The following is a 24,272-nucleotide window of genomic DNA, read 5'->3' on the forward strand; positions in this document are numbered from 1 at the left end:
TCTTTTTTGGTAGGTTGCAAAATATTAATGGGATTGATTAATAAGATCAATGAAAATGCCATCCAAGTTGGACTCACTTGCAAAGACTCTTTTGAGTATTTAAATTGCCATATTTAGTTAATCCTGGAAGCAAACGTGTTGTGAAAATTTTAGCCTACACAGATAGAAAACACCATAAATACAAGGAGATCTTGCCGCCACGCGTTAACACGAAATCAAAATTAATAAAGAGGAAGGAGGCAGGAAAATTAATGTCTAACTCTTCATTGGAGTTGACTATAAGCTTCGTGGAACTTGTTAAATAAAAACTTCATAAAAACATGTTAAAACTCGAGAAATTAAGAGTTAAATTCTCTAAAATAAAAACATATTAACCATTAATTTAAATTAATCATATTTTTTAAATATTTGAATTTAAATTAATGATTAATAGATGTAGCAGCCACCATTCTTTTATATTCAAAATTCGATCAATTTCTTTTTGATTTTCCCAAGATTTCATTGATCCATCAACTTTTTGAAGTATCAGGCATCCCATTCTCCGATTTTGGATTTATTATTCAAATTTTACAAGATTCCGACATTCTGGGAAAATTAATTTATGAAGTTGTAATTAGAAAAAATAAAAGGTTTGTCAAAATAACGCTCTATTTAAAAAAATAAAATTATATGTACAGAAAGCAAAATGTGCAAACAAATAAGAGGCCAAAAAATCAGTGGTAATTCTGACATATGCTTTTTCTCATTCCTAATGTGTATATAGAGAGACCGGTGAACAGATGCAAGATACACTACTCAATCTTGAATATGAACATTAGTGTAGCAAAAATGGAGACATGGCACTAGCACGCTATACTCGATCTCTGATCACAATCTAGACTTCTTTGAGGATAATGTGGATGGTGATAATGGTGACAGTATTGATGATGGATCGCATGGATGAGACATTGCTGAGCATGTCGTTGACACAGACTGACTGCAATCAATTGATCTCCTTCTTTTGTGAGATCTTTTCTCTCCTTCATTCACTTTACCTCTCATGATGAAATCTTTTAGACGTTTTACGTCAGACAACTTGACGGGCTTCAACAGAAAATCCTCTGCTCCTTCCTCCAGGCACCTGCTAATCATTAAACATTAAGGTCCTAAGAAGCATGCCTACAAACATTGGCCACGATTGCTAGGCATAGAATATGATATAATATTAATGTAATATGTCATTAAAGAGTTGTTAAATTACCAATATGTTTATATCACCGAAAGTGATCAATATGATACCAGGAATACAAATGCATGCATTGTGTTGTATAGTCGTTGATAAATGTACAACTATATAGTAATTATAACGAAAGAAGTTGTTGTCATGCCAAATGGGGTAGATCATTAGATAAATTGGAATCTGGGTTTTAACAAGCTTATTCAATTTGCAAGACAAGTTCTCCAATGCTTAAATTCAAGTATATTATATTGTAAGAATACGTATCAATTCTGTCTACTGATTAAATGCTAAAACATGAATTTGCTAACTAAACAAATACTAACATTAAAGAAATGATGTCACACACCTATTGTAAAAGCAAAGAAAGTTTAACTGTGTTTCATTGTTTGCTAAATACTCGACAAATGATCAGAATCATTTAATAAAAAACGTGAGGTTCAAAGTAGCCTGTCTATCCACTACGTTCCCACTTCAAAACCTAGGCCTAAGTAGCAATCAACAAACCCCCAAATCCCTATAATTATCATAATGGTCCCGTGGCTTCCTGCATAATCAGTGATAATCATGGCAAGGCCAATCACAGTGTCTGCTTACGCCTAAGCAACTATCAAAGATTTCTAGGGAACTCAACACACTAGCCACTTTACCATCAGTTGAATAATTAGGATCCACATGTGGGGTTTATATCCTGATTCAGTGGCTGGTTATACAAAAGTTTACAGGGGAGTATTTTGGTCAGAATCAAAATAGTAAATAACTAAATGTCACTAGAAAATTAAGACACTATTCTAAGAATTCATTAATATATGAATACAATCTGGCTAAAACTCCACAAGAACCAAACGGGGGGTAAATTAATAAAGAGCTTACCTATCAATTCGAGTCAAAATATTCTCCGACGACATGATCACCACAGGGATCTCTCTAAACACAGAAGATTCCTGCTGAAATTAACACAAAGGGAGTAGTAGAGTTAAGAAACAACTTCCACCCTGTACACAATTTCAAAAAGTAACTTAAAACATAACACAAAACCATAAAAATACAACATAGAATTCTGCGCCCAATGACCTGCTCTCACAAAATAAACAAACGCGAGAAAAATTTAAAAGCCAACACCCACCTTAATTTTCTTGAGTAATTCGTATCCCGTCATCCCCGGCATGGAATAATCCGTCATTATCAGATTAACCTTAACACTCTGTCACCACAACCAATCAACCAAACGACAACGTAAGCAACCCAACCAACCAATTCCACGAAACTAACCTTTCCAAACACATTCAACATTCCAAAAGCACAATTTTCTTACATCAAACCCGAGAGAACCGTTCTCTCCATCCAGCCCCAAATACTGAAGCGCTCGCGTTCCGCTCTCCACAACCGTCACTGCAAAACAAAACACACACACAGCTTCAGAATGAACCCCACACAAAATCAAAGAAACCCAATAGGCTAAAAGCAACACTTAAGTTACCTTTGCAAGAAGAAATCTTCAGCAAACGCTCAATAACCTTGCGATCAACGAGGCTGTCATCAACAGCCAGAACATGAAGTTCGGGAGCACCAGAAGGCGACTCCTCCGTCAAGTTGTGCCGGAAAACTTCGCCGACGACAGCCATGAAAACTGAACAGAAAAGGGTCTTTGGCTGTTATTGTTTGTGAAATGTGAGAAAGAAAAGAATGGAAAGTTGACGGAAGACAAGTGAACGGAAATGGATGGGTTTTTATTTACATGCGGAAAGGAGAGAGAAAACGACGCGTAATGATAATAAAAGAAATGGGAAAATGAAAAAGTAAAATAATAAAGGCGAGAGATTCGGAGTATCCAAATCTGAGAGATCTTTGCAAATCCAGCACAAGCGATTATCCCACCTCCACTTGTCCCTTCTTCTGTCAAAATCAAAATCTTACTTTTATTATTATGCATTTTTTAAAATATTATTATTGATTTAATTGAATTAATAGCAACGTTGGTCACAGTCAGAGGAGGCCAAACGTATCTTGCTTGGGGCCAGTTACCCCTTCCGAATGCCGGGTTTTGACTTGGCAATGCCATTGCCACTTGTTTCTGAGTTTCACGACCCTATGACAAATCAACGGTTCAACCATCCTTTTCCTCCTTCAATTCTTCCATTTATGTGGCCTTCTTTCCACTGTTAGGATTTCATCTTTAATTTTAATGCAAACCAACAATATTTCAAACCAACTATTGCAATATTTTCTCATTTTCCATTCACACCTTCCTTACATTCAACTTTTCCTTTTCTTTTTCTTTCAACGTTTAGCTTACGCCGCCAATTCATTCATTTTTAAGTTATGCCAGTAACGTGCATATGTAAATTTATAGTATTTAAAGTATAACGTATTATTATTAAAAATATAAATATACATTTTAGGTTTTTTTTTTTTGAGTTTTCATATTTTTGATATTTTGAATATTTTCCCTTTTTTAATATTAACATAATAATTTAAAGTACGAAAAAACAGTGAAAAAACTAAAACAAAGATGATATAATGTTAATTATTACATTAAAAAAACCACAGAAAATGTATCATGGATAATATTAGAGAAATAAATTTGTGATGGCACCTTATGACATATAATATACACATTATAAAGAACAGGGGAGAAGGAATAAGATGAAAAGTACTTTGCAGATAAAATGGTGCTGAATTGTCGGTATAAAATGAATTTCAGATTAATTAATATTAGTTAAAAATATTTAAAACATTATGAAATGTATTATAGTCCATTTCATTAAATAAATACGTACAATGTGACATTTACATTATGAGGCCGACAAATTTGTCGCGTGTCTTTCAGCTGAGTTCATGTAAAATGAACTTAAGTTGCCATGTTTTGTAAGTGGGATACTACTTTCTCCTCTAAAATTAACACTGAATTTTAAAAAACAAAATATTGCATACCATGTCATTTTCGATTGTACTGTAACTAAAATAATAATGTATACATTTTGAGTAAATTCCATGGATAAAAACCGCACTATCTAACACGTAAGAGGCAGTTGTATGTTAAAACTTCAATTTAAATATAGCATATTGATATTATAAAAACATCCATTATCAATTAATTAATATTATCATACTGTTTATATTTTACGTCAATATTTAACATTAATTAATAATGTAAACACTTTTATACAAATCACGTGTTAAAATTAAACTTTTAAAATTATAGATAATGTTTGCATAGACAAAACATCTTACACATATAAAACGCTTATTTTTGTGATATTCAGTTTGTCTTAAAATTTATATTATCACATTAATTTTTACTGTCAATATATATTTGTTTGGAATAAGAAAAATTTTCTAAACTAAAAATTATATTGAAAGAAGCTACATTTCGATAAGTTTTAGAGGGTCAGGAAGGAGCTAAAAAATATGCTTGAACCTAAGAAATATTGGAAGATTGTCCAAAACCCTATCAGAAGGGACACATTTTCAAGCTATTTTATAGGTTTTTTGTCAAATCGTTGATTTTCTTCTTAACTGCTTGAAAGACAAGAAAATATTCTAAGTCGACAAAACTGAAGGTTTTTTTGAGGGGTTTTTGAGGAGTTTTCAAGTTTCTGACATCCAAAATTGCTCGAAAAATAGGACTGACAAGAAAATATTCTAAGTTCACAAAACTCAAAGTGTTTTTGAGGAGTTTTCAAGTTTCTGACACCCAAAACTGCTCAAAAAATAGGAAGTGGCTGAAAAATATTCTAAATCCACAAACTTGGTTGAACTTTAAAGTCTCTCTAGAGTTGCTCGAAAAACAATAATGAGCAAAAAAAAGATTCTAAGTCCATGAGACCAAAACAAGCTCTCAAAATTCCATAATAAGTCGAAAAGAGAAGTTAAAGAGAAATTATTCTAAGGCCATAACACTAAGTGAACCTCTTAGATTTCTCCCAAAAATTCTCGAAAGATAGAAAAAATGACTTGATATGTTAAGTTATTGCAAAATTCAAAAGCGGTTACCAACAGTTGTCAACATTGGGCAAAGGTTCAACTACGCAAAGAAAGATCATGGGTAAGAACAGTTACCAGTAGTTACCGATAGCACGATCACAAGCAATTGTGGACAATGGGCATAACATTTGAAGGTAGTTACTAAAAAGTGCCCACAAAATGAGGAGAACGCTAGTGGTTCTCTTGCCAATAAATACTCAAAAGAGTCATTTTACAAATGACAGGTTTTTGCACCTTGACATCGCATCTAAAACTTCTGCACGCTGAAACCCTACACCGCGCCAGATACTAGCTACAAGTAGACTCACGGTGGCCGTTGTTCGCTGTGGTGAGGAGTCGTACGTTTACATTCCTGCACATTTACTTTTCTGTATTTTAATTCCAGTTTGTTGCTTATTTTTTTTTGTAATTTAGTTCCTATTTAGCACATTTATGTAAAAACATCTAATTCTGATTAAATTCTTCTTGACTATTAGTTGCTATTTTCGTTTAATCCTCTACTTTATAGTGTTAATTTTACTGTTACGTTAACAACACACTTAAAATAACAAAAAAAGAACCTAATCTAGTCTTCAGATTGCTCTTAGATTGTTAAATGACAGTTTTGTAAATAATATATAAGGATATTTTTAAATTATTATTCAAATTTGTGATATAAGTTCACAATATGTTAATAGCAAAAAAATAAATAAATATCATAATACGTTAAAACATCTCTAAAGTGTAAATTACAAAAGAACTAAAGTTAAAAAATAATGTTTGAAGTAATTAATGGCAGTCGAGTGAAAATGCGTATCTAGACTCTTACGTTTCGTTTGTTTTAACGGAAATTAAGAGGATTAAAATCATAAAAGGTTGGAATGGAGTGAATTTATGTTATTTCACTAGTTTAGTTTAGATAAGATTTTTTTTTTTCTCATACAAAAGCATTTCTCTTCCATTTAAGCATGAAATGTAGTGGGTGTTCAAATGCATTTTTTTATTTAATTGTTTAAAAAATTTTAAAAAGTTAGCAAGGAATTATTAGAAATCAATAATTTTATAACACAAAAAAATACAATAAATAAATTTTAAAATTCTAAAGTTAAATTTATTTTTCCGAACATTATAATTTTTTAATATGACTTATTTAATTACTGCTACTCTTATTTTCACGCGTCTAAATAAGCAAAAATAATTTTATTTTTATCAATCTAAATGACACATTATTATGTTTTATTTTTTATTCACTTATTCCTATTTCATTATCATTACGTTTAAATTTACGTGTTCTACCTAGACCAACTCACAAAGCAGAAGATATAAAAGGGTCCGTGGTGATTTTGTAATTTCTTTATTAGTTTTATCTTAAAATATCGAAATTACTCGTTTTTAGGTTTATGTCTTATTACTCTTTGTCTGTTTACAGATTTTTTTTTAATGGAGATTATGAAAAATAACTTGTTTTTAATAATTTTAGGATTTTTATAATTTAAAAAATCAAATTGATAAATGTGTATGATTTTAAAGACTAAAATATTTGTTTTTACTAATTTAAGAGTTTTTTTTTCATAATTTTAAAATCTAAGTTAACATTGTTTTGTAAAATTAACGACTAAAACAATGAAATATTTTATTTTTTTTTAAAAAGTCTCATTTACCTGTATCATACAACAAGCTAACAAAAAAATGAGGTAAGTATAAATATATTAGTTCGAGAATTAATGTGTTATGCCTTTTCGAAAATCTATTTAAGGTATAATTAAAAATAAATGCATTAAAAATTATTTTACTATATCTTTAGACTTTAATAAAATATATATAGCATTTTAAAAAAAATATTTTTGAAAGTCTAAAATTAAATATTAGATAATGTGTAAATTAATTGACACGTAATTACTTGAATTTGACTAATAATCTGAACTAAATTGAAAAAGAAGAGAAAAATGGGGGTAGTGGGAGCGTACAGTGAGGATGATACGGTGACAGGTAGAGCCCACAGCTGATTTTCTCCCTTCTTTACGTCAACCAATATCTCTCTTACTCTTAACTATTTTTCTTTTATCTCATTCATCCGTTTCCTCATCGGATTCCCTGCTTTCAGCTTTATGCTCCACCTTTTCACGCTCCATCCAATCTCATCAATTTTAATTCTTAAACACCATAACACATAATTATTTTTTTAAATCAGTGTTTAAGATTATATAACAATTTTTTAATTTTTTTTATTAAAATCTATAACATATATCTTTTAAAATTAATAGATTAGTCATTAAATTTTTTAATTTATTTTATTTTTTAACTTATAAGATTATTCTAAATAAATTTTTTCATAAAAAATGTAATTTCTGTCAAAATTTGAAATTTATATAACAAATAAAATCAATACATATAACAAACGTGGTACATTTTTTTTTTATATAAAAAAGTATATATATTTTTTACTTGCTTTCTTTAATATAATAATTATCGAGTTCACTTTGATTGTAAAAGTAACAAATTTAAGTAGTAAAATAAATTAAATACCTTTTACAGGTTTAATTTATCTTGTGTTTATTTTATTTTTGAAACTTATTTATTATTAGTATTATTATCCACAAATTCAAGTAAGTAGAACTTAATCGTCAAAGTAAAAGTTAACTTGTAGATTGATATTTTCTAGATTTATTAATTTTTGTAAAACAAGATAAAATTCCCTCTTTTTGAACTTTATACCACCTTTTTAAGTGTATAACTCCATAATCCTGCGGAAAGTTATTGTTGTCTTTAGCATAATATTACAAAGCTAATGACGACAAAAATAATGAAAAACATATATGTAGATTATTTAAATGTTTATTATATGATAATATAAGAAAAGCAAAATGGATTGTTTTACAGAAAAAAATAATTGTACTTGTTCATTTGCAACTTTAAACTTTAACATTGTTCACAATATATTTAGTTTTACATTTTATATATTGAATGTATATTTAGCAATTCATTTTTGTAAGATAACGAATTTTATGCAATTTTACTTTCTAGAAATACTTAGCTTCAAATACAGAATAAATATAATAACATATTAGGTATTAACAGTGTAAAAAGTATTATTCATATATAATACCAATTGATGAAAGATTAATCTTTCAGAGAATAATTTGTTGGAAAAAACAATATGGATGATGGTTAAAATGACATATGTAATATATAATTCCATTAAACTAATTTATATCACAATATCCGTCCTGCTAATTTACTAAAACATTTTTAACCTTTTTTTCTGAGAGTAAACATTTTTGTTACTTCTATTAATTTTATAAATCAGTGTTTTTATGTTACTAATTTTTCATAAAATTCCAATAACCTAAAAGTACCATAACTAAACATTTTTAACGTCAGCAAAATGCAAAATCACGCAAAAGAAAAGGGGAAAAAGAAAAGTAAAACACAAAAAAGCTACAGTCTTAAGCAAACATGCATGACGTAAGCTAATGGGAAGGCTTGCGATAGCATCGCACGGCCACGAAGTGTCCTTACTCTTCAAACACCTGAAAGGATAACATAAATGCCTGCATATTGTTTCCTTCTCTGACGCTGTGTTTGGATATCGAAATAGAATAGAATAAATAAAATTTAAAGTCAATTTTAAGTAAAATAAGTGGTGTTTGAATTAATGAAAATAAGAATGAACATATACATTTGTGTTTGGATAGATTAAAACGTGAAGGGAAATAATGCAACAGCAGCAAGGTGAAGGTTTCTTCCTTGTTCTTTGACAATGACATGCATGGTCTGGTTATATAAAATACTAAGAACAATCATAGATTCAACGGAGTATCCCTCAATATATATTTTAATTTTAGAATTAGTATAATTTTTAGAAACGTTTATTGTCGTTTAAGATTTGTGCTCTGTTGGTTAGTTACCATAACAACCCCATCAATTTTTTAAACTTTTTGTGCACGTTTTATTACAAAAAATAATACAATCCAATGACAAAACTTTTGTTGAATTTTGAGTCTTACTTTAAAAAAAAATGTTTGGATTTTTATTTTATGTCTCAAGTTTATTCATATATTTTTAGATGTTTGACTTTTTTTAAAAATAAACCTTTACTTTTTAATTCAAATTCACTATTTTAGTACGTGAATTAAGTTAAAATTGAACCAGAAAAGGGAATAGATTAAGCTTATATTTTAAGGAAAATTTAAAATTAAAATTCTTTTACTTATATATGATTTAATTTATTAATGTTATAAAGAATAATTACGGTAATTTAAAGTGAGTCATTAAATATTACATACAACAATGAAAACAAAAGTAATAGTTTCATAGAAATCAAGATGGGTGACTTTAGTCAAATCACGACTCGTACTATTTATAATTATTTAAAGTATTTTACAATCCTAATCAAATCCAACCTAGACCTAAATAGATTTGAAGTTTATCATCTTGAAAAGGAAAAATAAAGCACGATTCACCGATCCCGTGTGCAGCCCTGGTTAAAATAATAGAAAAGAAGATTATGTTAACCTCGTGGAAATCTCCTTGGTAACTCCCAAAGCGGAATCTAATATCGTCAACTGTGAATGTTTAGTTTAGAGTTTAGACAAATGCAAGGGGTAACCTTTTGATTATTTTCCCCGATTTGGGCTCACATTCTGCTTTAAGGAATAATTGTCTTTGTTAATAATTGTTTCTGGTAATCACCGTAAAGTTAAATAGTGAAAGGAAATTCGTCGTTTTGAAGTGTCTCTGATTACTCGTCGTAACTCCTAACTCGCAATGTGCACGTTTCAGTCACTGTTATTCCTAATAGCGTTCAAGATAGACTGATTTGCTTTGCAACTTCAGTTTCTCTGTCAGAGAGTTTTCTCAGTTCAACCAAGTTATGTCAATACTGCCTTGAAAAACATTTTTTCTTTCTTGAAACGATTACTCAAATGTACTTTTGGTTTAGTTAATTTTCAATTATAATAATATTTCATGTATTAACTGTACAAATTGTCTATTATAACTAATTATAACATTTTTATCCCTATTTCAATTATTTGTGCTATTTTATTTTTAAAATTTTAATTATTTTATTCAAATTATGTCTTTTATTTTAAAATTTTATTCATTAATTAATAATAATATAATAAAAATACAACACAGTATTAATTTATATTAATTAATACAAAATGTTTAAATATTTAAATAAAAATAGTATATAAAATATAATACAAATAATTTTTAATTGTTTTCAACATTTTTGTTTGTAAATTTAATAAATAATATACTACGTCTCTGTTATAAGTTTATAAATTATTAAATAAAATTTTAAGATAAAAATTTTAATTTAAACAATTAAAAAGATAAAAAAATTGGTATATAAATTAAAAGTGTAATTAAATATAATTATAAAAATATAACAAATAACAACACATTTTTAAAAGATAATTCAATACATTTTTTATGTAAAATTTTTTAAAATTTAAAGTACTTAGTCTATAAATTAATAATTTTTTTTTACCGACGACATGAAATACGTTAAATAACACATTTAAAATTGTATTATTAATCATTTAAAAAAAATAGAGCAAATAATATTCAACCACCTAAAATCTACCTTCTTCGTAAAGACACACCTTAAATATTAATTTTATCTTAATTATTTATTAAATCTTATTGTTTTTTCTTTAATTAAACATCTTGAACTTAGTTTTAGTTTAACTAATCTTTAAACTTTTATAACTTTACATATGTACATTCTAAACTTTAATATTGTTTTAACTAGTCGTTAAAAACTTCTCCTTTTTCCAATAACCCTTTTTAATATTTTAAAACAAATACTTATTTTAATCTTTAAAATATAGGTATTCATCAATTTAAAACACAATTTAATATTTTTTATTTTTATCTCTAATATTTGTTAAAATTGCTGGTTTTAATACTTTTTACTTCAACTTTTATTATTGTTATATATATGGAAAGACTAAAAGGAGTGCTGTCTTACAAAGTTATGAATCAAAATAAAAATATTTAAAGTGAAAATTTAAATTGATCCGCACTTATAATTCAAAAGATTGAAATTGATATTTAGTCTAAATCATGAAAAAAATAAATTATTAATAAAAAAATATTTATAACCTTAAACTCAACCAGTCATCAACTTTTTGCGTTGTAATTCCTTTTTCTTCGAAATATCATAACATAATAAAGTTTATAAATTTAGAAAAAAATTACAAATATATTATATAATTAAAAAAATATTCTTCTACACATGTTTCTATTAATTTTGTCCCTAAATTAATAATATTATCATTGTTATTACGCCACTATTATTATAATAATGCATATATTTATTTTGTTAATTTTTATTACTTGCAAATGGTTTCTTAACTTTTAAAAAGTTAGAATGTTTTTATTTTTGTTTGAAAGTAAGGATAAAAATAGGTTAAATTAAGTTAGACTTTGTATAAATAAGCATAATTTATTTAATAATTTTGAAGCTTGAGCCTAACTTAACCTATTACTTTTCATAAACTTTTTATTAAACTTAGTCTGAATTTTTAAAAAGTTTAATTTGACTTGTTAATATTTTTAACAATTTATTTTATATTAAAATATTTAATAAATTATTAAATTTTTTTATAAATAAACTATTAAATTATTTAAACAAGTATGTATTTTTAAAAGTTATAAATCTTATATCTAAATAAACTATTAAAAAAATAATTTAATACCTTAAATATATATATATAATAAAATTACATATTTCTATTTATCACTTTCAAATCACATAAACGTAATCGAAACAATGCAATATATATCAGTATTATACATATAATTTATGTAAAAGACTCCAGCAAGTAGAATTATCTCTTAGAGGGTATGTAATAGAGACTTTTTTCAACTCTAATGAAAAAAATTAGAGTTTTTAAAATATTTTAAAATTTAATTGATTTAATATATCGTTATATTATAATTTTTATATAAAATTATTTAATATATTATTATAAATTTTAAATAAATTATTCTAATAAGCCTAATAGATTTTTTTTTAAAGTTTAAGTTAGACTTATTTAATTAATAAAACTTTTTAAAAAATTTAAAATAAGTCTATTAATTAAATAAGTTAGGCTGGACTAAGTTTAATGTTCTTGTTGGATATTCTGACTTATTTTTATCCTTATTTAAAAGAATAAAGTATAATAAAAAAATAATAACAAATAATGAAGAACTAAGATAAAAATAAAGAGTTAAAAAAAAACTATTAGCGATTTATTTTAAAAAATAGCTATTTACAAAAATTGAAAAGTTTAAGGATTAATTTGAACAAAATTAAAGTTTGAGTAAGATGTTTATTTATAAAATTGATAAAATTCATAAACTAATTAAAATAAAATCAAAATTTAATTGCGAAAAGAATATAAGATCAATTAAGAGTTAAAATGTTTATTTATAAAGAAAAGAAAGTTAAAATATATATATATATATATATATAATACACGGTGGTTACGATATTTAGACTGGATCGTGGATGTGCCTTATTGAATAAGGAGGGCATCTCTTATGCCATCTGTTTTGTTTTTCTAGTAGATTATTGATTATTTTAAAAAATATTTAATTATCTGATATAATTAAACTTTCTCATGCATGGAATAACCCGTTTAAGTAATTTAATGGTTGATGAATTCTTTTGAACCGTGTAGTTGCTATTGTCAAAGTATTCAAACATGTTATTCAGTTGACAGTCGATTATATTTTTCAAATATCAATTATTGATGACAAGTGTTAATATAGGATCGGATCAGACAATTCAATCAAAATTTTGATACACCGGTCAAGTCACTAACTTGAATATCTCACAAAATCAGAGCTTCCAAAAAAAAAGATCAACCTCGGATGAATCGATTAAAAAAAGTGAATAAATACTAAAAATCAGTTGTTCAACAGTTTATTTTTGTTAATCAAAGACCCTGTTTCATAACGAGGATTCGAAATCTTGTTTTGGTGCATTAAAAAAAATTGTAGTTATACAGTCACGTATAAAGTATTTTACATTTACAAAATAAATAGGTTTAATTTAATATTAGATTATAAGAAGATCCAACAATACGCAATTTCTAACTGCATTAAGTTATACTCACTCGATTTACTAATTACTGCACTTGAAGGAGGAAAGGTGTTCCTACCTATGGATGAGGCAAATAAAATAAAACCCATTATGGTTCACCTAATCTCTAAGTATACATTATAACAAAAAATACAACAGTAATTGTTATATAAATGTTTGGGATAAGGAAAATTTTCTAAGTTAAAAATCATGTTGAAGGAAGCTACATTTCGACAAAATTTTAAGGGTCAGGAAGGAGCTTAAAAATAGGTCCAAACTTGAGAAGTATCAGAAAGTTGTCCAAAACTTTTTAGTTTCATATAAAAAAAGATACATTTCAAGCTATTTTAGAGGTTTTTGTCACCTTGTTGATTTTTCTCTAAAAATGCTCGAAAAATAAGACTGACAAGAAGATATTCTAAGTCCATAAAACTGATGGTTTTTTCGAGGAGTTTTGAGGGGTTTCTAAGTCACTTACATCTAAAACTGTTCAAAAAACAGGACTGACAAGAAGATATTCTAAGTCCACAAAAACTGATGACTTTTCGAGAAGTTTTTGAGGAGTTTTCAAGTCCCCGACATCCAAAACTGCTTGAAAAACAAGAAGTGGTCAGAAAATATTCTAAGTCCAAAAACCTAGCTGAGCTCCAGATTTCCTCCAGAATTGCTCGAAAAATAAGAAGTGGTCAAAAAATATTCTAAGTCCACAAACCTGGTCGAGCTCCAGAATCCCTCCAGAATTGCTCGAAAAACAGAAATGAGCAAAGAAAATGTTCCAAGTTCACAAGACCAAGACAGGTTCTCAAAACTCAATAATGGCTCGAAAAGAGAAGTAAAAAAGAAACTATTCTAAGGCCATAACATTTAAGGAGTCTCCTAGATTTCTCTCAGAAATACTCGAAAGATAGGAGTCTTGGAAAATTCAAAAGCGGTTACCAATAGTTATCAATATTCACCACTACGCAAAAGGAGATCATGGGCGATAGCGGTTACAAAAGAAGCCCCAACGAACAGCACGATCACAAGCAATTGTGGATAGTGAACATCAACAGTTGAAGGCAGTTACTAAGAAGTGCCCGCAAAAGGAGGAAAACGGTGATGATCTTCATGTCTATAAATACTCCAAAGCACCATTTCACAAAGGACGACTTTTTGCACCCAGACACCACACCTAAACACTCTGAGACGCTGAAACTCTGCACCGCGCCAGACACCAGCTACAAGGAGACCTACGGTGGCCGTTGTTCGCCATTGTGAGGAGTCGTACGTTTACATTCCAGCACCTTTACATTCCTACATTTACCTTTCTGCATTTTAATTTCAGTTCTTGTTACTTATGTCTTCGTACGTTGTTTAGTTCCGGCTTGCTACATTTCTGTAAAAGCATCTACGTTTGATTTAATTGTGCACATTTAGTATTCACTATTCCTGCTTAATACTCTTTTACGCCGTTAATCTGAGCATCACGTTAACGACACACTTAAAAGAACCCAAAGAGGACCTAAATTCAGTCCCCAGATTGATCTTTGGATTATTTGTTTACAACTGTCATTTTTCACCGTAAACAAATTGGCACGCCCGGTGGGACAATATTGTGTGTTTTGAATGATTGCTTGCTTTGTTGCATGATATTACGTAACGGACGTTGTATTATGGCTAATAGAGGAAGAAATAGTGATTCTAGTTCTGGGAATGGCAATTCCAGAAGTGATGGTAGTGATACTAACCCAGATGTAAGCGGCAGTACTACTACTGCCGCACAACCCACACCAACGACGGCGTTACCTACGCCGTCATCTCCCGTAGTTAGCCAATTTATGGCTACTATGCTGCCAACCAATCCCAGCATAAATCCTGGCCCAAGGCCAAGGCTGGGCGATCACCCATTTGGCTTACCTCCCGTGTGTATGCCTCCTATCTTTGGAGTACCAACCTACTCTAACCCTGTGGTGACAACCGTGTCACCCCAGAGTCACACCATTCCACCAGGAATGGGTGTACTCCATACTATTCCACCGGGAATGGGTACGATTGGTGGAGTACCTGAAACGCAATTTGCGTTTGGAGCTTCGAGTGGGGATTCACTTCCTACTAGCTCGTTTTCGAATGTTGCCTTACATTCCATGAGGCAACAAATGGATGAAAGCAATCACGAGATGGTCAATATGCTGACTCATCAAATGACCACTGTGTTGAATCCCATAGTGGAAACGACTAATACCAGCTATCAAATTTTGGCTGAACAAATGCGTCGAATTGCTGACGTTTTTGGGCCACCTCGAGTTCCTATAAGGCAAGGGCAAAATGTTGCCCAAACAACTAATCAAGATGCTACACATCTTGGTCGAAATGGTCAAATTTTTGAGCAAAATAGACCAAATTTTGGTCCAAACCTTCCGAGACAGAATGAGGGAAATTTTCAGGTAGACCAACCCCTAGTTTTTGCTCGAAATCCAAATGCTCCGTTTGAGCAAATTGGTCGAAATCTCGACCAAAACCTTCTGAGACAAAATGAGGGTGATTTCCAGGGAAATCAACCCTTTATTATTGCTCGAAATCAGAATGCTGATGAAATACTTGAGCAAGTTAGGCAAAATAATGTAGGGGGGCATCAAATTCAATATCCAAACAACCCGAATCCTCAAAACATTGCCAATGTAGTCGAACAAGTCTTGAATCAACATGGGTTCGACGTAGGGTATGCTAATAGACCCTACTTTGTCTCAGCATTCTCTGAGGCAATTTTGCAGGCTGAACTGCCTCGGGGCTGGAAAGTCCCAAAATTCACTAAATTTGCCGGAGATTCCGGTGAATCTACAGTAGAACATATAGCTAGATACGCCATAGAATGTGGAGATTTAGCTCGAAATGAAGATTTAAAGTTAAAGTACTTTCCTAGTTCTTTGACTAAGGGGGCCTTTACCTGGTTCACAACCTTACCCCCGAATTCAATTCATAATTGGAATCAATTAGAAAGAAGGTTTCATGAACAATTCTTTCGTGGTGAAGCGAAAGTTAGCTTAATGGATTTGGTTAATATAAAAAGAATACATAATGAATCCATTGACGATTATCTAAGTAGATTTAGACAAATGAGGTCGAGATGTTTTACTCAAATTCCAGAATATGAACTAGTTCAAATGGCTATAGGCGGATTGGAGTACTCGATTAGAAAGAAATTGATTAATCAGCAGTTAAGAGACATGTCGCAGTTAGCGACGAGAGTGAGGCAAATCGAGCAACTTAAGGTTGAAAAATTTGTCCCTAAGAAAATAGAGAAATTTCCTCGAAAAGACAAAGTGGCTTATATAGGTCTCGCTGAAGGAGAAATAGGAAGCGAGAATGATCTCGACGAAGAAGATGTTGATTTAGGGGTAAATGAGGTAAATGTAGCTGAATTAAAACCAGGACCCCCTTATGTTTGCCAATCTTTAAAACCACTCGAAACTAAGGACAAAACTCGACCTAATAAGAGTTATGCCTTTGATGTATCTAAAGCTGATCATATTTTCGACATTTTATTGAAAGATGGGCAAATTATATTATCTGATGATCAAAAAATCCCTACTCTAGAACAAAGAAAGGGTCGAAAATATTGTAAGTTTCATCATGTTTATGGACATTGGACTAATAACTGTGTTCGTTTCAGGGATCTTATCCAGGACGCCATTAAGCAAGGACGATTAAAATTCGAGCAAAAAACCAAAATGCCGATGAAAATCGATTCTGATCCCATGCAAATAGAAGCTAACTTCGTGGAACCTATCGACATACTGATGGTCGATGTTGCTGAACAACAGGGGTCATTCGATCGAGCTGTAGAAGAGCTAGAAGGGAAAGGCTCTTTGAATGACACCCTCGAAGCCTTCGAGAAGGAAGAAGCTGAAATCTTCCCAAAGGCTGGTGACTCGCTGCTGGACTTTCTAACTCGAAAGAAGGAAGCAGACAGTGAGGTCATGTTGTGCCCGAGGTGTAGCGCCGTTTTCGATAAAGCGGCGGCCAAAGCCTTCGAGCAATCAGAGATGAAGAAACACTATCAGGTGACCACCAACCAGGTGATTACCAAGAACAAAGGGATCCAGACTCAGAATGCTTCTATCACCATACGTGATCCCCAGACTGTTCAAAGCAGGACCTTCGTACCTGCTCAAAATGTTCCGAGCAACACATGGGTTCGAAATGTGTTGCACCCATCACTAATTCGACCAAAACTGCAGATGGTCAAAAAGGGCGGACCGTCACATTCGACGGTCATGCCACAACAAGTTTTCTCACAACCCAAGTTTTTCACTCAAATTGGGTTCCAGAATCCATCCGGGAGCCATTTTCAGTCGAAAAAGCCCTATTTTAAGGCTCCTATGACTAAAACTCAGTGGAGAAGAGCTCAAAGAATCAGGAAGGCTGAGCATGAAGCACAAGCCTTGGCCCAAGCTCAAGCTCAAGTCCAGGCACAAGCTCAAGCTCGAATCCAAGCCCAAATTCGAGCTCAAAATCAAGTCCAACAAGCTCAGGGAAATGCCGCCAGAAAGATGCGGTGTACCCCGGTTAGTGTCGAAGTCAAAACGACTAAAGAGAGGGCACCAGCAATGAAGAAAGACTTGAAGATGAAGAGTCCAGAAATCGAGTACGATGCGGATGATGAATTGATCACCGATGTATTCGAATCAGGCTTTGAAGATGACCTCGAGGACATACTTGGGGTTGTATCCATGCTGCCTGCTGAATACGCCGAAGGAATCGGCGAAGGAGATGAAGAAGATTTCTATGCCGATGACGAACCCGATAATAACCTATGGGGTTATTGTTATTTGGCAGAGGACGGTTCACTTGCTAAATCGTCGGCTGTTTTTGAGAAGCCGACACGTGAAATGAAGAGTCATATGAAGCTGCTATACATTGCGGCTCGAATTGACGAAAAATTTCGAGTGAACAAAGTCCTCGTGGATTCTGGGGCAGCTATCAATATTATGCCCAGTTTTTTACTGAAAAAGATTGGGAAATTTGAAGAGGATTTACTCCCACACAACTTGGTACTAACGGACTATGAAGGGAAATCTTCAAGTTCCAAAGGGGCCCTAATCGTCAACTTGAGGGTTGGATCTGTTTCTCAAGCAACCATCTTCGTAGTGGTAGCTTCTAAGGCAAGTTATAATCTATTGCTCGGGAGAGAATGGATTCATGGGGTTGGGGCAGTACCTTCGTCACTGCATTAGAAACTATGTTTTTGGAATAACAACGGAGTGCTGGAATACGTCGATGGATATCAGAGCTATTTTAAGGCTGAAGTTCATGTAAGCAGTCTCGATAGCAAGACATTCGACAAATCTTTTGCCAACATTGCGCCACTCCGTATAGAAGATATAGGCGGCCCTCATTTTGGTCGAAATCCTCTTCTGCCAAATGCTCATGAAATTCGACACCAGATTCGCCTAGACCCTTCGGTGGGTTTTTACGGCTTCCAAGAAATAGTGAAGGCCGAAAAGAATGAAAATGAAGAGCCTTGAAAAGAGCCTTTTGGCTCGAATTTCGGCTTACGTAGCCGAAAATAAAATAAAAACGGTTCTCGAAGCCGGGGATACTTCAGAGGTCGATAAATTTAGTTCGGCCATAAAATCACAAAAAATAGAAGAAATCTCGGCCCATGAAGCCGTAGACCCAATCCAAGGCCATGCAGATATCAATATGGTTGAAAGTTCGGTTCATCTAGCCGAATGAAGAGAAGCGGTCCTAAAAGTGGCTGAAGGATTGGAGGCCGATTCACCATATTCGGCCATTACGACAAATTCGGCTTATCTAGCCGAACAAAGGCACACAGAACTCGAAACATGTGTGATTCAAGAAGAATCGGTTCTAGAGACCGAAGGCAACGATGTCCGGCTTGATTGCATCTACGATGATGCACCAATTAGCTTCGAGGAAGATTCAGCTCGAAAAGGGCCAAAAATGGAGGCACAAGATCCCTTAGAAGAAGTGAACCTGGGAGATGAAAAGGAGCCGAGGTTAACTTTCATCAGTAAATTGGTCGAAGAAGAAGTGAAAGACCAATTAATCAAGCTACTAAGGGAATTTAAGGATTGCTTCGCCTGGGATTATGATCAAATGCCAGGCCTTTCGAGGGAATTAGTCGAACATCGACTCCCAATTCGACCAGAAAAGAGGCCAGTAAAGCAACCACCTAGGAGATTTGCGCCAGAGATTTTGCCAAAAATCAAGGAAGAGATCGAAAGGCTTCTTAGAGCAAAGTTTATTCGTACTGCCAGGTATGTTGACTGGATCTCGAACATAGTACCTGTGATTAAGAAAAATGGATCTCTTAGAGTTTGCATTGATTTTCGAAATCTAAATACTGCTACACCAAAAGATGAATACCCTATGCCAATAGCCGATATGTTAGTAGATTCGGCAGCAGGGAATGAAATTTTAAGTTTATTAGATGGATATTCAGGGTATAACCAAATTTTTATCGCTGAAGAGGATATATCGAAAACAGCTTTTCGATGCCCTGGGGCTCTAGGAACTTATGAATGGGTAGTAATGCCATTCGGATTAAAAAATGCTGGAGCTACATACCAAAGGGCAATGAACACTATTTTTCATGACATAATAGGCGAATTTTTGCAAGTTTACATCGATGATATTGTTGTGAAATCTAAGTATAAAAGTGATCATGTTGGTCATCTTCGACAAACATTTGAAAGAATGTTATGGCTTGAAGATGAATCCTCTAAAGTGTGCTTTTGGTGTTATTGCAGGAGAGTTCCTTGGCTTTATTGTTCACAAAAAAGGAATTGAAATCGACAAGAATAAGGCCAAAGCAATATCTGAGACACAAGCCCCTTCGACTAAAAAACAACTGCAATCGTTGCTAGGGAAAATAAATTTTCTACGAAGATTTATTTCCAACCTTTCTGGCAAGGTTAAAATCTTCTCACCCCTATTGAAGTTAAAGAAAGAAGAAGAGTTTCGATGGGAGGTAGAACATCAAGCTGTTTTCGAGGAGATAAAGCAATATCTAACAAAACCACCAGTAATGGTTCCGCCAAAGAAAGGTTTTCCCTTGAAGTTATATATCTCAACATCAGAACATACTATTGGGAGCATGCTAGCTCAAGAAGATGAAAATGGTGTCGAAAGAGCTATTTATTATCTTAGTCGAATGTTGATAGGTGCAGAATCTCGATATAGTCCAATCGAGAAATTATGTTTGTGTCTATATTTTTCTTGTGAGAAATTGAAATATTATATTAGGCCTTTTGATGTACATGTTTATTCACATCATGATATAATAAAATATTTCTTGTCGAAACCTATCCTTCACGGTAGAGTTGGAAAATGGGCGTTGGCTTTAACAAAGTATTCTTTAATTTATAAACCACTAAAATTTGTAAAAGGCCAAGTTGTTGCTGATTTCGTTGTTGATCACTCAATTCCAATCAAAGAAATAGATTTTATAAGTCTAAAGTCATCGAAATTATACTTCGATGGATCTAGTCATAGAAATGGAGTTGGAATCGGAATACTGATAATTTCACCAGATGAAATCCCAACGAAATTACGCTTCGAGATAAAAACAACTTGTTCAAACAATGAAGCTGAGTACGAAGCATTATTAGCTGGACTTGAAATACTGTTAAATTTCGGGGCAAGAAATGTAATCATTCGAGGAGACTCTGAGTTAGTAATAAAGCAGCTAACCAAAGAGTATAAATGTTTAAGTAAAAACCTCGTCGAATATTGGGTAAAAGTGAATAAGTTATTACAAAAATTTGAGGAAGTCATTCTAGAACATATTCCTCGAGACAAAAATCAAGAGGCCAATGAATTAGCCCTAATTGCTTCGAAATATAGAATTTCGAGTGAAAACCTGACAAAATTAACAGAGATAAGGGAGAAGTTAGGGTCAACAAACCTTGAGATCTTAAACATAAATGACTTAACTGACCAAGATTGGAGGAAACCTTTAGTCAATTATCTCAAGGACCCCAACATTCCAACTGATCGAAAAACAAAATTTCGAGCAGTTAAGTATATAATTGTGGTTAATGAATTGTATAAAAGGGGTGTTGATGGCACTTTACTTCGCTGTCTCAGCGAACATGAGGCTTATATTGCCCTGGCAGAAATCCATGAAGGGATTTGCGGAGCTCATTAAGCTGGAGAAAGAATGAAATGGATGTTACTTCGAGAAGGATTGTACTGGCCCTCGATGATTAAAGATTGCTTTGAATATGCAAAATCCTGTGAAGAATGTCAAAAGCATGGTAATATTCAACACGTTCCAGCCTCAGAATTACATTCAATAATTAAGCCATGGCCTTTTCGAGGTTGGGCTCTGGATTTAATTGGCCAAATTCATCCTCCTTCAACAAAAGGCCATAAGTATATCATTGTAGCTGTCGACTATTTTTCAAAGTGAGCTGAGGCAGTTCCGTTGAAAGAAGTTACTCAAAGTGATGTTGTTAATTTTATCGACGAATACATAATTCATCGATTCGGCATACCAGAAACTTTAACAACAGACCAAGGAACTGTTTTTGTAGGTCGAAAAGTAACTCAATATGCAAAGTCCTTGAATATAAAAATGATAACTTCAACCCCATACTATGCCCAGGCCAATGGACAAGTGGAGGCAGTAAATAAAATTTTAATCAAATTGATTAAAAAACACATTGGATCAAAACCAAGAAATTGGCATGAAACCTTAAATCAAGTATTGTGGGCATATAGGAATTCCCCAAAAGAAGCTACAGGGACAACTCCATTTTGACTCGTTTATGGCCATAAAGCCGTCCTACCTGTGGATGTGAATCTACAATCAGTTAGTTTACAACGGCAATTTGAATTACCAAGTGAAGATTATTGGGCCTTAATGTTTGATGAATTAAATGCTTTGGATGAAATTCGTTTAAGTGCCTTAGAAAAGATGATTCGACAAAAAGAAAGAATTTCGAGGTCATATAACAAAAAGGTACGAAACAAGCATTTTAATCCTGGTGAATTAGTGTGGAAAGTAATTTTACCGTTCGACAAAAAATCAAGAAAACTTGGAAAATGGTCACCCAATTGGGAAGGCCCATTCGAGATTGAAAATGTGTTTTCAAATAACGCGTATTCAATTCGAGAAATTGGAACTAATAGTCGAATAATGTCGATTAACGGTAAGTACTTGAAACCATACAAACCAGAAACATATGAAGTAAAAATAACTTGAATTAAGGCAAATAAACAGGTAATTCAAACAATAAGAGGACAAATAAGTAAATTTCATTTAAAGTAAAATTTGAGTATTGACAAAAAGGCCTAACTACAAGAAGTCAAAGGAAAATACAAGGAAAAATAAAAAAGGAGGCTTCGAGCGCATTTCAGTATAAACAGCTTTCAAATTTTGATATCTGGTTTCAAGAGCTGTACATTGTGCATCCAGACTCGAAATATCCTCCATAGCTAGAGCTCTCTCAATAGTCAGGGTCTTCACATTTTCTATAAAGTTTTTTCTTTTCTTCTCACAAGCCGCACTAGCTTTCTTCAGCATCTCCGACTCCTTTCGAGCTCTTTCGAGTTGTTTCTCTAAATCAACGATTCTAGCATCAACTTCTTTCTGCTTCATATCGGCATTGGTAGCCAATTCCTTTAGCTTGACTAACCCAGTTCGAGCCTCTTTCAATTTATTAGAAGCAGAGTCTTGCTTTACTCGAGCTTGATCTTGTTTAGAACCCACTACAGTGGTTTGGTCTATAATTGCTAAAGAATCGATGAAAAGAGACTCAAAACGTTGGAGCCCTTCAGGAAATGTCAAGAGCTGAGCTTTCAACGAAGAAAGTAAGTCTTTGATCTTGACAACCAAGTCCTTGTCAGTTGGAAGATTCTTCATCATTGGCGCATCAAAGACCAAGGACCTAAGCTCTTCGAGCATTTTTTCAGTTGATTCAGCAGGCTTGGAGACTTCTGAGTGCGACCCTGAAGGAGTATGAGATGAAGAAGAAAAGGTGAAGGTACCAGCCAAAATTTTGTCGATGGCCCCCTCTAGATCTTCCTCCACCATGGCATTAAAATCATCCAAGTTCATTTCTGAGTTAATGGATGATGATGGTGGCACAACTTCAATGTTGGGAGGACCTTCGACAGAAATTTGGAGATTTTCAGGAATTTGGTTTCCCTCTTCAGCTACATTCTCCTCAATTTCATGCAAGGGCCCCTCCTCTTCTGATTGATATGTAACAACATCAACCTCGGGAGAACCCAGAGGCGATGTTTGTCGAGATATAGGGGGTACCTAGAGAAAAAGAAGTGAGAAAATTCACAAGTATGAAGACCAAATTTCGAGTAAAAGAATGCCTTACCTCAGGAGCTGGTTCTGTTTGAGCTCGATCTTCAGAACTCGAGCTAGAAGAACTTGAAGAAGTATCCGAAGAGCTCGAAGATCTAGAACTCGAGGAAGAAGCTGCCTTATCCCCTTGTTGGACAGTAGCTGTAGGTTCTTTTCTCGAGATTTTTTGAGACTCCTCAGGGATTGGAGTCAAACGCTTTTTAGGGTCTTTTGGGACCCTAGGAGGTGAATTGACACTTGGAGTGTCATCAGTCGAAACCTGCCACAAAGAAAAGAATTAAAAAATGCTCGAAAAGACAGAATAGTACTCAAAAAGATAAAATTTACCTCCACTGATGGAGCTGAAGGTTGATCAGGTGTCTGCTGCACAGGAGTTGAAGCAGTCATTTCGATAGAAATTTGGGGCTTGGTAGGAATCTTGGTCTTAGGAATGGCCTTAGCCTAGGAAAAAAAAAGAAGAAGCAGGCTTACAATTGAAACCTATGTCGAGAATTAATTAAACCCAAGTCAAAATAGTTACCTTAGATACCCCAGAGGCAGCTTGGGATGTAGACGAAGAACCTTTTTTAAGGGTTGTCGAAGAAGAACCTTTTCGAGTAGATTTTTGTTTTTTCTTAGGAGGCTCATCCTCTTCCCAATCCTCTTGGTCATATCGACCAACAAAAGGTTCTGTTGGCAGA

At 32.7% G+C, this 24,272-nt stretch overlaps 2 protein-coding genes across 3 annotated transcripts; one reads left to right on the forward strand and one right to left on the reverse strand.

Annotated features, from left to right (window-relative positions):
- Positions 1–649: 649 nt before the first annotated feature.
- LOC113845932 (two-component response regulator ARR5-like) lies at positions 650–2,932 on the reverse strand. 2 transcript variants are annotated; one of them, XM_027473658.1, is made up of 5 exons: positions 2,697–2,932; positions 2,532–2,608; positions 2,343–2,420; positions 2,090–2,163; positions 650–1,120 (listed from the first exon to the last, which is right to left on the reverse strand). In XM_027473658.1, the coding sequence occupies exons 1-5, from the start codon at positions 2,839–2,841 to the stop codon at positions 868–870; spliced, it is 627 nt and encodes a 208-aa protein (XP_027329459.1). In that variant the 5' UTR covers positions 2,842–2,932; the 3' UTR covers positions 650–867. The 2 variants fall into 2 exon arrangements, with proteins under 2 accessions (XP_027329459.1, XP_027329460.1); XM_027473659.1 differs by having other exon boundaries at positions 868–1,120; positions 2,090–2,160; positions 2,697–2,841.
- Positions 2,933–19,208: 16,276 nt separating this feature from the next.
- On the forward strand, positions 19,209–21,417 carry LOC113874822. Its single transcript, XM_027513031.1, has 2 exons — positions 19,209–19,689; positions 20,018–21,417. The coding sequence occupies exons 1-2, from the start codon at positions 19,209–19,211 to the stop codon at positions 21,415–21,417; spliced, it is 1,881 nt and encodes a 626-aa protein (XP_027368832.1).
- The last annotated feature ends 2,855 nt before the right edge of the window (positions 21,418–24,272 follow it).

Source organism: Abrus precatorius, unplaced genomic scaffold, assembly GCF_003935025.1.
Source record: "Abrus precatorius isolate BTA unplaced genomic scaffold, Abrus_2018 Scaffold8, whole genome shotgun sequence".
NCBI classification, from domain to species: Eukaryota; Viridiplantae; Streptophyta; class Magnoliopsida; order Fabales; family Fabaceae; genus Abrus; species Abrus precatorius.

Excerpts from the sequence above, each read along its gene's own strand:
- LOC113874822 (XM_027513031.1), top strand. The coding sequence starts at position 19,209 with ATGGAGGCACAAGATCCCTTAGAAGAAGTGAACCTGGGAGATGAAAAG. Across the intron at positions 19,690-20,017 it reads AGCAGGGAATGAAATTTTAA|GAGAGTTCCTTGGCTTTATT; the intron begins GTTTATTAGATG and ends GTGTTATTGCAG.
- LOC113845932 (XM_027473658.1), bottom strand. The coding sequence starts at position 2,841 with ATGGCTGTCGTCGGCGAAGTTTTCCGGCACAACTTGACGGAGGAGTCG. Across the intron at positions 2,421-2,531 it reads ACGGTTCTCTCGGGTTTGAT|AGTGTTAAGGTTAATCTGAT; the intron begins GTAAGAAAATTG and ends TTGTGGTGACAG. Across the intron at positions 1,121-2,089 it reads ATTTTGACTCGAATTGATAG|GTGCCTGGAGGAAGGAGCAG; the intron begins GTAAGCTCTTTA and ends AATGATTAGCAG.